We start from the raw sequence: 15,413 nt of genomic DNA on the forward strand, positions 1-15,413 counted from the left end.
AAAGTATAGCTCAAAGCGTTGTTTGTTTTTTCCTTCTTTAAATAGGCTATATTGGGCTATTTTATGTTAGACATGTTAATTATAAAGTTTAAAAGTAATGCCAGAACTTTTATACATAAGTTATTTAAAATATGTAACAAAACATATACATCAATATTTGTATACCAACTACGAACATAATTTTAAACTGTATTTTCCATATGCAATTAGTGGGGCAAAGCCTTATGGAGTCTCCTCCATATCCCTCCCGTACAACTTCAACTGAACTATTTCCGACTCTAAGCTACATATCCTTGTCTCCAACATGTAGATATGTTCTTCACTTCGCAGGCGATTTCCGTTAGCCCATAGGAGATCAAACTCTTGGGCCTCTATCAAACCTTTAAGAGTTATATGATCTTCCTTTAGCTCCTCAACACGCAAATGATACTGAGTTAGAGTTTTTCCTAACTGAATTTTATGAAGTTTTGTCTCTTCTAAACTGGTATCTTCAACCTTATGTGTCGTTGCTTCTTCAGTTTCTTCCTTTACACTGCTACCAACATGGGTTCCAATATAAAGCATGTTCTCGTCAGCAACTAAACTAACAATCCAACTACTCTGCACATCTAAATATTCTTGGTACTGACGTACTACATCATCAAGGAGCAATTGTACCTATATGAAACATTTAACTTTAATAAATAAAAAAATTTAATTAAACAAATTTAAAAAAATAAAAAACCTTACAGAGGTTATTCCATTTTGAGCATCATCAATTCTCAAAATAATATCATCATTGATCCCTTCCTGAATAGCTCCAACTCCATAACTAAATGAAGGTCGTTCCTTACTGGTATTTGGTTCAGTGACATCTCTCCTGCGTAGACAATCCCAACTAGTAGCATGGACGCATTTAACGTGTGTTAACGACTCTTTCATAACCTTGCGCTTAATAACAGGTGCATATTTGTTTGTCTCAATATATGTTTTTTTTTTTAAATCGACAGTTTAGTAATATGCATGCCAAAAGTAATTGCAATTAAGTAGACCCATGCATCATGTCTTTAATATATGATTAATATAGTAAATATGCATGCTACTCTGCAAATGGGACCACTGTTACAATAATGTAATCATCGAGCCCATCGCAATGACTTTTGAATAATTTTTTATTTTTTTTAATGTGGCGGACAACATTGGAACTCGGGTTTGAAAAGGTGTTAGAAAATATCAAGGGTTACAAAGTGAGGCCTCGTCTCATTAATGTTTTGGTTGTTGTGTCTGACTAAATAGTCGAAGGAATTGTTGTGCCTTTGTTTAAACTATTCAAATCGGTTACCTGGCTTGTCTAGGAGAACTACTCAACTTAAACATATAGCAATGGAGTATATATAGTTGTTCTCTAGATTTTCAGTTTAATTTTTTTTAAATTATGTTTTTTTACGTTTCTTTAACTTTAAAAACATTAATATTTTTTAAGAACCTTGCGAGTTTCCTTAAACATACAGATACTACCTTCTTAGTCTTTAACAGTAGTTGATTGTTTTCATTGCCTTTCTTTTAATTTATAAAATTATATATATATATATACTACTTCGCAAATATAGATATATACAGATATATACTACTTCGCAAATATTACTAAGAAGTTCGGTTGATTTATTTAGAAATATCATAAAATCACATGAAAAAGAATGTTGTGGCTAGTTTGATTGATCTGCACCAATATCTTAGTAATCTTCCATCATCTTTTTTTTTGCCAAAAAAACCTTTGTTTAAATGTAATTGTATATTATACTGCAAAATATGATTATTTCATAGTTTTTCAATTTTTTTTTAAATTTTTTAAAAAAAAACAATTAAAACTCTACGTACTTATATGTAAAACAACTAATACTAATTTTGGAAAACATTACAAATCCATAAATGAATAAAGTGATTATTTATTTAAATTACAGTGGTGTTTTCAAAAAAAAATTAAATAAAAATAATAATTTATGTAACACATGGTGTTCTATTAAATTGTTGAATGTAAAAAAAAAAAGTTATTATACTTTTTGAATTTGCTTAATCCATTTGGTTTTAAGGATATGCTAAAAATCAAATGCTTCGTTTCAACTATATAACACAAATGTAGAATGGGTACTCTTCAATTGACGGACAAAATTTTAAATGGAAGAAGTAACTACATATTATAAGTATTTAAACATCCCGTTAAATGGATCAAACTAAATCAATCTTAAATTATAGCAACTGTTATTTTAATTTTTTAATTTTTTTATCCCCACTTGTAATAACTATAACTATGAAGGAGTCAAATAAGAAGGGCAACAGAGAAATACATAATGGGTCGAATGGTTGAGCGAAGGTAAAGGAAGGATATATACGAAAAATAAACTGTTTAGATTCTTTCCAAGTGATCATAATATTAGGAAGAAAGATAGTGTCTGAGTAGAAGGGTGTATGAGATATTTGGAGTAGGAGATATGGAAAAAACTGTAGCTCAAAGAGTAGTTTCTTTTTTTAGTCTTTTTTATATATGCTATATTGGGCTATTTTATGGTAGGCATGTTAATTGTTAAGTCTAAGAGTTATGCAAAAACTTTTATATATAAAGATTTATTAAATATGTTTAAAACAACCACCAGTAGGATATAACTTTTTAAAAAAAAGTAGCAAAAGACAAAGGGAGAGAGAGATAGCTAAAACAGCTATATAATTCTTTGATGTCATTGCTTTTTTTTCCCTGTGATGGGAGAAGGCAAGGGTTAAGCTATTGAGGAGCATATGAAACGCAAGGGTATGGAAGAGTCTTTAGCATGCGGTAAGTGCATCAATGTTACTGGTCGGGATTATCTAAGCAATATAGGTGTTTCTCAACCAAGCATCACTCAGTAAAAACCGTCGCTTAGTTACAGAGTTGGGGTTGTTCAGGAAGGGAACAATGATGATGTTATTTTGAGAATTACTACTGCTAAAAAAGGATTAACCTCTTGAAGGTTTTTATTTATTTTAATTTATTTACTTTATTTATTTATTTATTAAAGTTAAATGTTTTATATAGGTGCAATTGCTCCTTGATGATGTGGTACGTCAGTACCAAGAATATTTAGATGTGCAGAGTGGTACGATTGTTAGCTTAGTGGCTGACGATAAAAGGCTAGATATTAGAACCCATGTTGGCAGCAATTTTAAGAAAGAAATTGAAGGAGAAACAACACAGAAGGTTGCAGATACCGATTTCGAAGAGACAAAGCGTCATATAGTTCAGTTAGAAAGAACTCTAACTCAGTATCATCTACATGTTGAGGAGCTAGAGGAAGAACAGATGACTCTGAAAGGTCTGATAGAGTCCCAAGAGTTTGATCTTCAATGGGCCGATGGAAATCGCCTGCGAAGTGAGAAACAGCTCGACATGTTGGAGACAACGATATGTAGTTTAGAGACGGAGATAGTTAGGCTGAAGTTGAACCAGAAGGATATGGGAAAGGCTTGATAAGACTGCGCGCTGCTGATCGCATATGGAAAATATAGTTTAAAATTATGTTCATAGTTGGTATACATATATTGATATATATACTTTTTTTATCAATCAAATATATATATATATATATATATATATATATATATATATATATATATATAAGGCATATATATAAGTTTATTATTTATCCCAAATTTGTGTCATTTGATATTATTGAAGTATGGTAGACACAATGCAAGTTGCTTTTGAGTCTTTCTTTTATATGCCTTAATCGATAAGTTACCAATTTGGTTTTTTTAAAGTGGTTGATAAATGGACTTTTTTTTTCATTTGATATTTGCTATATTATGGATTCTACTTGGTGAATAATCAAAACCAATTTTTTGCATTGTGTTGTTTTTTTTTCCATTAACAAATGGACCTCATCGTATGCTTAGTCACGTCTAAACTACTATTTTTTTTTTAAGTTAAAATTTTTAATCCTTTTTAGATAAAAAAAGAAATTAAAGTTTGAAATTATAAGATAGGAATTACTGTTTAAGTAGTTTTCTTTAACTTAATCAAGTGGAAGAGTCAACTTTTAAAGTAGTAGGGGTGTTTAGGAGGAATTTATAGACGTATCAATTTAAAAATATTGAAAAACATAAAAAAACACAGGTGTATTGTGAAATCATGATTTATCAGAACCCAACTTTTTAAATAGGTTAATGAGCACAGTATAACCATTAATATGTTGATGTGGAGAAAATTAAAGAGTATATGTTATAATAAGAAGAAGCAATCAAATATTAAGACGATAGCGCGTGTCTTGTAGACCAACAAAGTGTAAAGCTATTACAGGATAGTTACTATGCATTTAGCTAGACGTAAGTATAGTTTGTAATTCTGTTTAAAAGTTCGGAATACCGCCAAATATTGTGGCTTTTGAGAAATTGGTCTTTCCAGATGTTGGGTTGGGAAAATCTAAATTTTGGTATATTCTTGTAATATAACGGAATAAGTTATGTAAATCTGATTTTTCGATTTTGCAGAATTACGAAGATTTCGGAATTGTGGACCATGGTTGTCAGTAAGAATTTGGATAAGATGCTGGCATAATATAGATAGTTAATATTTTTTATAATATTTACATAAGTAGATTTGATTGATGGGAAGCACATGTAAAAGGTTATAATACTTGGTTATAGCATAAACTTATTTAAAAATAAACATATGTACATAAATATTATTACAAAACTCTTATCCACATGACTTGACCAGAGTAAAATCCTGAGCATTTATTAGATAAACCCAGCAATGGATGGAGGTAGTGGTAGTAGTATCTCGTTTCCCATTTTGCAGTAGACATTAAAGGAATTAAAGATAGAGATATAACACAATTTACTCTTCATACATGGATAACTCCTGCAATGTAGGTCAAAGACAATAAGGCTGTGTTTGTTTAGTGGCAAATGGGGGTGGCAAATTTTATTTTCCCACTAGATGCACCATTTGCCAGTGTTTGGGTGATTTTAAGAGCACTGGCAAACACTACTCTCAATTTGCCGGCAAATGAAATTTTCCCACTAGAAGTGGGAAAATAGAATCCACCCCCACCCCTAAACTCTTTTGCCAGTCGAAATTTTCCCATTAGGACAGAAAAATTTGCCACCCTCTCTCGCTCTCATCTTCCTCTCTCATTCACGAAGGAAACTCCATGGTCTCGATGAGAATGGAAGGACTGCCCGATTCACCAAAAATCGAGATTTATCCAATACTGGGTCGGACTAGAGAGGATAGAGGAAGTGATATTGAACCAGTTCGAGGAGAATTAGGGGTTTTTTGGATGAGAGAGAGATCAAAAAAGGAAGTTTCTGCAATTACTCAACTGAAGAAACAAAGAAAGAGGTGAATAAGGAGGAACAAGTTCATATTGGCGGGTTTTCGGATGATTATGAACCTAAACACCGGGGATCAGGCAAACCATCAGGAATGAGGTAGGGGCTAAGGGAAATTCCGATTCATAATATTCTTCATGGTTTGTTTGTTTTTGACCACTATCTTTTTACTATGTACTTTAAATATTAGTTTGTAATAATTTGTGAATTGTTTTTGTGTAATTTGGTCACAAAATATTGTGAAATTCGATTGTTTTCAGATTATACGTGAAGCTTTTGCAAAGATTGGTCGACCTGAACCAAAGGTGTTGTTGAGAGAAAGGTTTGGGAGACGAGTTGGATACATGAAGGTTTGATACTTCATAGTTTCTTTATGTTAACATTCCTAGCAAGTAGCAATTATATATGAGAAATTGATGTATTCCAAAAACAAATTTGAATGCAGATGGCTACTCTTTTAATTATTTTGGGCTTGGCGATCAAACACACATGTAAATTATATATGCTATAAAATGTTTAACTTAGTTATCCAACCCCATTTTAAGAGAGCGAGAGACCATGTGGCATGGCACCTGTTTTAATTGCGTAATTTCTGTTAACTATGGTGCCATCTTCGCAACAAACCTGTTCATTTTTGAAACATCTAACAACATCAGATGTGGTATTAAAATTTTACGTAAAAAGCGAAACACAGTTTTCGAACTTGAACACCACTTTTTGGCATAAGTAGGTAATCGGGTATGTGAATGGTGATAATGATGGTGGCGGAAATATGTTCTTGAGTTGTCTCTATGTAGCAATATGTTGCTTTCTTTGGTTGTGATAAATTGACAAGTATTTGACATCTGAATAAACTCGCTTCACTTTATTAGAAACTTCAAAGAACACTTACCTTGATAACTTTGGTAGGTGTGAGTGTGGTTAGATGGTTTGAGTGTGTGTAGGTAGTCTACATATTTTTACAATAAGTATTGGAATCTACTTTTTCTCTTTTGAAAATGGTGAATCGATTTCTTTGATAGCTTCACTAACGGCAATATAGGTAAGTTCATTTGGGGTCTTTGTAATATTTTAATGCTTTTATGCTTAGCTTAGATATGAATGCAATAGTTGAGATTCTTTGGTTTTGTTACGTATATTGTAAGTCATCTGATTTTAAACATAGTGGGTGTGTTATTTGATTGTTTCGGTTGAAGGTGGTAAGGTTTGTGTGTGTGTGTTGGGTGCGGTAGTGCGTGTGTGTGTTAGGTGTGTGTGTAAGATGTTATGTGGTGGTGCGGCTGGAGTGATCGTTAGGTGGGTGTTTGTGTGCAGGTTGGTTTAGGTCTTCTTCTTCTTTGCTAGGTCTTTGAGTGTTCTTCCGCGGCCGGGTGGTGGTGTGATGATCCGCCTGCTGCGTCTTTGGGTGCTGGTATTGTGTCTTTCGGTGCTCTTTGTTGCAGGGTCGGGTGCTCCGTTGCAAAGGTGTTGGGTGTTGCTAGCTGTTGGTGTTGGTGTTGCGTCTTTTTTCTTCTTCTTTGTTTAGTCCGCGCGTCTTTGCCTTTAGTAGTGTAGTGTGTGAGTGTGGACTGGTGTGTGATGGTGGACTGGTGTAGGTGGCAGGTGGTTTAGTAGTGTAGTGGATTGGTGCTGCTGCTACGACTTTTTCATATTTCTTACAAGTACACAGGAGGGGTATAAGAAGCATCAACTTCTTCCTCTGGCTCCAGCATAAACTGAGTGCAAGAGAGCTGCCTTTAGTTTCCATTTGTAATTCATTTCTATTGTAACATCCCGAGCATTCCATACTCGATCCCATATTCCCATGTCCCAACACCTGACTATCATGCGTCAACATTCATAGCACTTCTGAGATTGGTTTGTAATGAATTTGCATTTGCAAACTAGACAACATGAAATTTGTCTAATAGGTTTTTAACCTAACATCACTACAACTGCATTATTCAATGATTGTGCATCCTTAATTTGAAGTGTTTGATTATGTATTGTCTTTAATTTTATTTATTTTGTATTTTATTTTTAGCTTTTTTTAGACTTCATTGAGTTTGGAAACAGAAAAAAAATATTATTTATCATGGGGAAAAAACCATGTAAACAAACATTGGCAAAACTGGCAAAACTGATATTTTCCCACTATAAATTTTTACAAACAAACACTGGCAAACTGATATTTTCCCACTACAAATTAGCCTGGCAAAACTCTAGTGGGAAAATGCTGGCAAATATAATATTTTCCCACTAGAGGTTTGCCACTAAACAAACACAACCTAAAGGTTGTTATATTTCCTCGGAAGTAAATAAAGGAAATAAATATTTAAATAATAACAAACAAAAGTATTTGTTGTTCATTTACCTAGACTTATGTCCTTTTATTTTATTTTTCTTTGATGGTTGTATCTCAGTTATGTTAATTATGTTTTTGTAGGATGAACCATCTTTTCGAACCATTTGACCAATTGCGAGCAAATTTCCCTATGTTTGTTAAAAAAATAAATTTGTTAATGCAATTAATTTTTTTTTTAAGTTTGAAAAAAAAAAGGTAAATAAATAAAAGTATAACTTTACCTTCTCAACCACTTGACTATCTAAGTCAGTTTCTTCAAGATAAACTTTGTCAATGGTAAATGATTCAAAAGTTTCCTTGGCACTGAAGCGATTGATTTGTACTTGAAAGATGTAAGATTTACCTTCAATTTTTTCAAGAAGGGACTAAATATAATATTTACCTTTTTTCAAGTACATTTTTACCTTTTGAATTAAAATGTAAGATGAAGGGACTTGCTTACTTGATTTTGAATTAAAATCAAGTACATTTTTCAGTATAAATTAAAATCACCTTTTGAATATAAGATGAAACATTTTTTCAAGTACATTTTTCAATTTTTTTAAGTTTAAAGTTGTAGAATATAACCTGATAAAAGAGTTTTCTGTTTAGCCCGTTCTTGAAGAATTTTGAAGTCAACGAAATTGAACTTGTGCCTTGCTATTTCAGTCCCTTCTTCATTTACTGATTCTATTAATGTCTCTGGCTTCAAATGAATAACAAATGGATGCACCACCGGATGATAGGTTGTTGCTAACATCACATCAAATCTTTCAATAAGGTAGATTTTACGTTCTTCCATCACACTTCCTTTTGCAAATTGGTCGAGTTCTTTAAAAAAATTCGACGCCAATTTTGCATGTACGCGAGTTCCCTATTCATAAAGAATCAAAAAACAATTATTTTTTAAAAAAAAAATCTTAAAACTAATGTGCATGATTACCTGAGCATCTAATAGTAAAAAGTCTCTGCTTAAGACGTCGTTGTTATTCCAGTGAATTGACTCCCACATTCTTGTAACACGAACCTTAACTTTCTACTTATATGTACATGTACGGAGATTAGCAAGGAATTGGCATGCCTGTGGTGCCATTTGACAATGGTAGTTTGTAGAATAAGTTTTTTGAAGTGGAGTGGACTTTTAAAGGAATCACTTTAATGACCTTAGAACTTTGAAGAGAGAGTGGAGAGGTTATATAAGTTGGTGTATCAACAAAGAAAAGTTATCTAGTCTATATGCTAACGGAGGACAATCTAGCTAATAGTAAACTTTAATAAGATAAAGAAATTTTTTTTTTGGAAATGAATTTGTTGTTAATATACAACAAGATTCAGTTTTGTAATGCAGATATGTTAATTTAAGTCCGCTCGTGATAATTATGTGTGGGTCAGAGCTGATTCATTTCCCCCTTACTATGTAACTTAATAATTGATTTTTTTCAACTTTTGTTCGGTCACCTACAATGTCTTTTATTGCCTATTAGCAAATTTGAGTGGGGTTGTTAGCTAGCAACTGTGGAGGACAAATCTGATTAAGGATGATCCCACCCTAACTATGCAACCTACTAATTTAACTTTTTACCTTTTTTTTGCTCCCTAACATTGCTATTATTGTCTCTTAGCAAGACTGAGTGGGGGGCCTTATTTATCAACTATGGAAAATAAATCTGATTAGCAAATTTTTCGTTTGATATAGAGACCAATTATTTAATGTGTCACGGAGCCTGATGTCTTTTTACGTAGTGTCAACTATTTAACAACTTTATTGTTGATGACTTCAAGATTTAGATGTGTACTGCAGGTATGTAAATTTATGTCCTACCTGTGATAACATTGTGCGGCTCAAAGCGGTTCATCCCAACGTCACTATGCAACCAATTAATAACTTTATATTTTTAACTTTGGTTCCTCCCCTACAATGGTATTATTGCCTCTTAATATGTTTGAGTAGGGTTGTTATCTATTAACTGTTGATAATAAATATGATTGACAATATTTTGGTTTCAGACAAATAACAATTATTTTATGTGTCACGGACACTATTGTCTATTGACATTGGGTACACTATTTGACAACTTGACTATTTACTACGTCAAGATTTGAGATTAATTGCATATATGTTAATTTAAGTCCCATCCGGGATAATAATCTGCAGCTCAGAGCTATTTTAGCTCACCTTAACTATGCAACTTGTTAATTAATATTTTTAACTTTTTTTTGCTCCCCTACAATGTTATTATTGCCTCTTAACATGGTTGAGTGGGAGTGGCGAAAATGAAATTTGAAAGTGACAAAGAAGGTAAAATGAGTATTTTAAATATCAAAGGTAGTTTCAAAAATACGTTTTGTTTAGTGCATTGAACATGTTTTTTTTTTTAAATCGAGGAATTTTTTAAATTAATAAAGAATTTAAAAGAAGAATAAACAGGTTATATAAGTTAGTGCGTTAACAACGTTAGGTAATCTAGTTTACATGTCTATTTTAGACTAGCTACCTAGTTAATTATAATTTTGGGTGCCAACGGACGGTTTTGGGTCAGGTTTTAGTGGTTTTGGGTTAGATGTTACAATTTACCGTTCTATCGGTTTTGGTTCGCAATGGTTTTAGTATAAGAATTATAACACCTAACCCAAAACCAACAGTTTTTTTAATTGATTTCGGTTCCCATTTGGTTTTTTATTATTTATTATGATTATTAAACAATTTCAATCATTTAAACACTAAAACTTGTTTTTATTTTTTAATTAAATGTTTTCTTTTCCTACATGACAATATTTTTTGTATAATTAGTGTTGTATCAATAATCATATTTACATCAATTTATGAACATATATTAATCATACACGTTAAAACATCTACCATTCATGTGATAATTTTAAACTTTGATATAGAAATTAAAAAAATTAAATATCTAACCCCAAAAATTTATTTTTTTTAAACTTTCATACACATATTTGTTTCCTTGTATTGGCTCAATCGTGTGCACGTACAATCACATATATTTGTTACCTTAATATTTTTTACGTACATATACATATATTTATACACATGTATTAACTCACATTTTAAATCGAACATGCGAGTACATGCGTTTTACAATTACATCTCATAACTAATTTTTAACATGACACTACATATTGGTTTATAATAAGTGCGTGTACCATAATATATCAAACATATTTATCTTATTTAAATATACACGTACATAAGTTAATAAATATAAAATATATTAGTTAATTAATAATATACTCGTTGTCACGCTGACATTCTTATTAACATCTATGATACACTTATTTAACGTATTGTTATAAAATACACATTTAACAACACATTCATTATTATACTATATATATTTAATAGACTTTTACACGTAAAAAAGATATATTATATTATATTATATGAGTTTGATTATCTTAAATGTCATATAATACTAAATTTTATATATCTAAATCATAATAATCAGTTCTGGTTTTAGTTCGGGTACCCACACGGGTTTTTAAGTATTTAGTTTAACGGTTTTGGTTCTTTATTAGTTTGTTTTATAATGCCCCGGGTTAAATAGGTCTAATTTTTTAAAACCTCGATCCGGAATATTCGGTTTCTAATCCGGTTTGGTTCGAACTACTCGGGTGCCCATTGCCCCTCCTAATTATAACCTTCAATAAGACAGAGTTAAATCTACATTGAGATTATGTTATGTAGTCTATATGTCTCCTTTAGAAAATCTTATTAATTATTACCTTGAATTAGACAGAATACAGATTATATAATTTGAAATAATATAAGCTAGTCCATATGTTTATGCTATATAACCTAGTAAATTATTACCTAAAATTAAACATAATATATGCTCTATTTTAACCTTAGGCAATTTAGTTCATATGTCTATATACAACCTAGTTAATTATTATTTTAAATAAGACGAAGTAAATAATATTTTTAGGAAAAATATGCCGACAATATATATACATCATTGCATTTCTTTCATCTAAATATAAGTTAGGCTACCTATAAAGTGCCGACGAAATATCTTACTACTAATTGTAGATGACACAAAAATATTATAATATTGAATGGATTTTTGTATCTCTCTATGCCGTTTTAATTATTAGTCAATTCTCATTTGTTAATGATCAGATTTGGATTTGTACAAAAAACACCCACATTTGATTAACGTAGCCAATAATAAGGCCTACCTAAGAACTATAACATAGTCAACAATTTTCTTAAATAAAACAAAGTCCATATTATTTCTAAAATAAATATATAACAATATACAGTTTTGGGTCTTTTTAATTTAAGTTTAATCTAGTCGACCTATCAAGCGTAGATGAAATATCTCATTAGGAATGTATTTTGATAAAAAAAAAAAAATACTGTATAACGGATCTTTGTATCTCTCTATCTCGTTTTAACTATAACTCAATGCTCATCTGCTAATGATAAGCTTTGGATCTAGATGAAAAATTCCCAAATTTGACTCCCGTAAACAATAATAAATTCCATTTAAGAACTATAATTCAATTGTGACCAAATCACCGGCCGACTGGATATTTTATAGAAATTTCACAATCCCACAGTTATCTTTTGGCATATTAGAATGTTTAAGTTAGGTAAGGCCACTGTGATCATATATCATAATAATTCACATTTTACATGCCTACATTTACTGGGCCACGTAGAGTTAACTGTATTGAAATATATTTAGTTGCCCACATTGACATGCTTTAGTATGCTTGTAAATTATATTAAATACGACGAAACTTTTTGTCTTTTAGCATAACCGTATTGCCAATGCACATTATTGTATAACTTTATTTTAAGTATAATCGAGGCTACCTATCAAGTTGGGATAATCATTTTAAGTACCAAACCCCTCAATTAACTTAATTTAATTTATTAAGGACTGCTTTGTTGATGAATGACCGGACCTTGATAATTAAATTTGATTAGTTGAAAAGTTAATTAACATGATTTGTTAATAGTAACATACCTTATGAGATTAAGTTGTTTATAAGCATCTTTTAGCTAGTAATTGGTTAATTACGCTAAGTTGGTCAGCCATCAAGCACATTATATGCATCATATGAAGCATCCTTCAAGCCCATCTTCAACTATTGATTAGCTTTGAAAAGTCTCTTAACTTATTTGGCATCACCTCCAAAATAGAATGCAAGGATAAAAGCATTTAGTTAAATATAAAAAAACCATATGAATCATATCAATACCATGAAAAAAACCAAAAGTTAAATTGTACGCATAAATGAGTACACATCGTTAACCTTGTTGATTGGGTTAAAGTCTGCCAAATGTATGCACACATGAAAAATTGAAGGGATTTTTTACATGGATGGTTTTTTAGGTTTTATATTGTATACCAATTAGACTCGGTCGCTATATAAATCAAGCAAGTTACAAAATAATATATATCTGCTAAAAGTAATGTTTAGTCGTACAATAGCAAAACCTAGCACTTGTAACTAAACATGGCAAGAAGCTAGAATGTCGTTGTAGACAACATTTCTAGTGTAAGTTCCTAAAAGACCCTTGATTGTACCTTTTTTAACTAAAACTTTCATTGTAGTTTGTGATACTCCTCTTGATAAAGCAACATAGAGATGGTCGTGGAAGAAAACATGATCGGACAAATAGACCCCAACATTTGGAATGGTTTGACCTTGTGATTTGTTTATTGTGAGAGCAAAACTTAACTTGATAGGGAATTGTTTCCTAGTCATTTCAAATGGCAACCTTGCATCCTGAGAGGGGCACAGTGGAATGCGTGGGAGGAAAACTCGGTCACCAATGGAATTGCCAGTGACAATTTCTGCATCAATAACATGCGTCTCAAATCCTCTACATATTAGTCTTGTTCCATTACATAGGCCATTTTTAGGATTTAGATTTCTCGTTAGTATAACGGGCTCCCAACTTTAGCTTCAATTTGTGATGAGGTATACTACTAGGACAGATTGAATTCAAGTATTCTTGCTGGTAGAGACCACAAGAACCATTTTGAACTGAATCAAGAGTAATACGTCATTTCTTCACCTGGAAATAGCCCAATTATTTCATCATTCAATATATGAACAATATCATTCTTAGGAGTTACTATTGCCCTCTTAATCATGTAGTCTTTGTTACTATCATTTCTATTTAACCCTGGAAAAATCTCATTTATGAGCTTCAAACGTGAATGCTCATTCTCCCACGGAATGACAATGTCCTTTGGCAGTTCAATGATGTCTTCCTCATAAATAATTGGTTGAATCCCACGCCGAGTCATTTTTAGCTCGCATGTTCTCCTGCAAACATAAAACATTAATTTTCTGCCAAAGTGGTGAGCTTGTAATACATGCATCAATAGTCTGTTCCCTTGTACCACGAGGAACTACATGTAGCACCTGACGAAAATCCCCACCCATAACAAAAACTTTCCCTCCAAAAGGCAATTCACTATCTGTGATGTCCCTTAAAGTTCTTTCAAGTGCTTCAAATGCATAACGATGTGTCATTGTAGCCTCATCCCATATTAGTATGCTCGCCTGGCGTAACAAACTCCCTAAATTGCCATATTTGCTTATTTTGCAAGTGGAAGTGGATGTAATTGGAATTGAAATTTTGAATCTAGAGTGGGTTGTACGACCTCCAAGCATCATGATAGCAGCAATCCCCGATGTAGCTGTTGCAATAGCAATATGTCCGTTGCTACGGAGTTTGGCTAAAATGGACCTATATAAGTATGTCTTACCTGTCCCGCCAGGCCCATCAACAAAGTATACACCACCATTCCTCTACTGAACAGAAACTAATAATCTAATCGAAAGCAATTTTCTATTCATGGTTAAGCTTGCTAATAGAGAAAAGATCTTCTGAAGTAACGGGAATAGATAGTTCCTCTGTGACCAAATTTGGTATATCATCTTGGTGAACTTGCTGAGCTATCATCTTAGGCAAATCGTAATCTGAAATTGTTTGCCCATATTGTTCCAACAACAACTTAAGTTCACTTATTAAACGATCTATCACATATGTTTTGTTCGAATTCATTGGCGCATAATCTTTGGCCATACAAGTATTAAATTCATTCCACAAATCACGTACTCCGATCGGATTACAATACACCAAAATGGTAACAAATAATTTCCGGAGAGAAGATGGAATCTGCATTCGTGAAGCTTCAAGCAGACATTGGCGTACGTCACTGTCCTTTGCTAGCAACCCCAATTCCTCAGCAACTTCTTTAAATGTAGGGTATATATTACCTCCAACAGTACGTAGATGTTCATATGACGTTGGGCCTCTAACATGGTTCAGCAGCACTGTATGAACCCAATTCCTACCCCTTAACCTCCAATGTCCCCCTCCTCTGTCTCTCTACTTCTCTCATTTCTTCCCTACCGCCTCCCTTTTCTTCTCTCTTTCTTCTCCCTTCTTTAGGTCAAAGTCCTTGGACTCTATGATCTTGGGCCCATCCATTGGGCCCAACACCCTACAAGGCCCACTATTCTCTCCTTTCCTTTTTTCTCTAACTCAAAGTCATTGGGCCTCTCTCCTCTTTGGGACCATCCCTTTGGCTCAATACCACATGAGACCCACTCGTCTCTCTCTCGCTCCTCTTACCTGTGATGTTCGTGGTCATGAATTTGGCTCACACAGATGCCCCCTCTCGGGTCCGTCGATGAAGACGGCGGACCCGAGAAGACCTTGACCTGTAGTGCTCCAAAACTCAAACAAATATGCCTA

The 15,413-nt window shown here is 32.6% G+C and overlaps 1 protein-coding gene across 1 annotated transcript; it reads right to left on the minus strand.

Moving 5' to 3' along the window:
• Positions 1-200: 200 nt before the first annotated feature.
• On the minus strand, positions 201-921 carry LOC147503227 (uncharacterized). The gene is made up of 2 exons (XM_086604746.1): positions 730-921; positions 201-657 (listed from the first exon to the last, which is right to left on the minus strand). The coding sequence occupies exons 1-2, from the start codon at positions 919-921 to the stop codon at positions 223-225; spliced, it is 627 nt and encodes a 208-aa protein (XP_086460872.1). The 3' UTR covers positions 201-222.
• Between the last annotated feature and the right edge of the window lie 14,492 nt (positions 922-15,413).

This window comes from Coptis chinensis, chromosome 4 (assembly GCF_015680905.1).
Source record: "Coptis chinensis isolate HL-2020 chromosome 4, ASM1568090v1, whole genome shotgun sequence".
Classification (NCBI taxonomy): Eukaryota; Viridiplantae; Streptophyta; class Magnoliopsida; order Ranunculales; family Ranunculaceae; genus Coptis; species Coptis chinensis.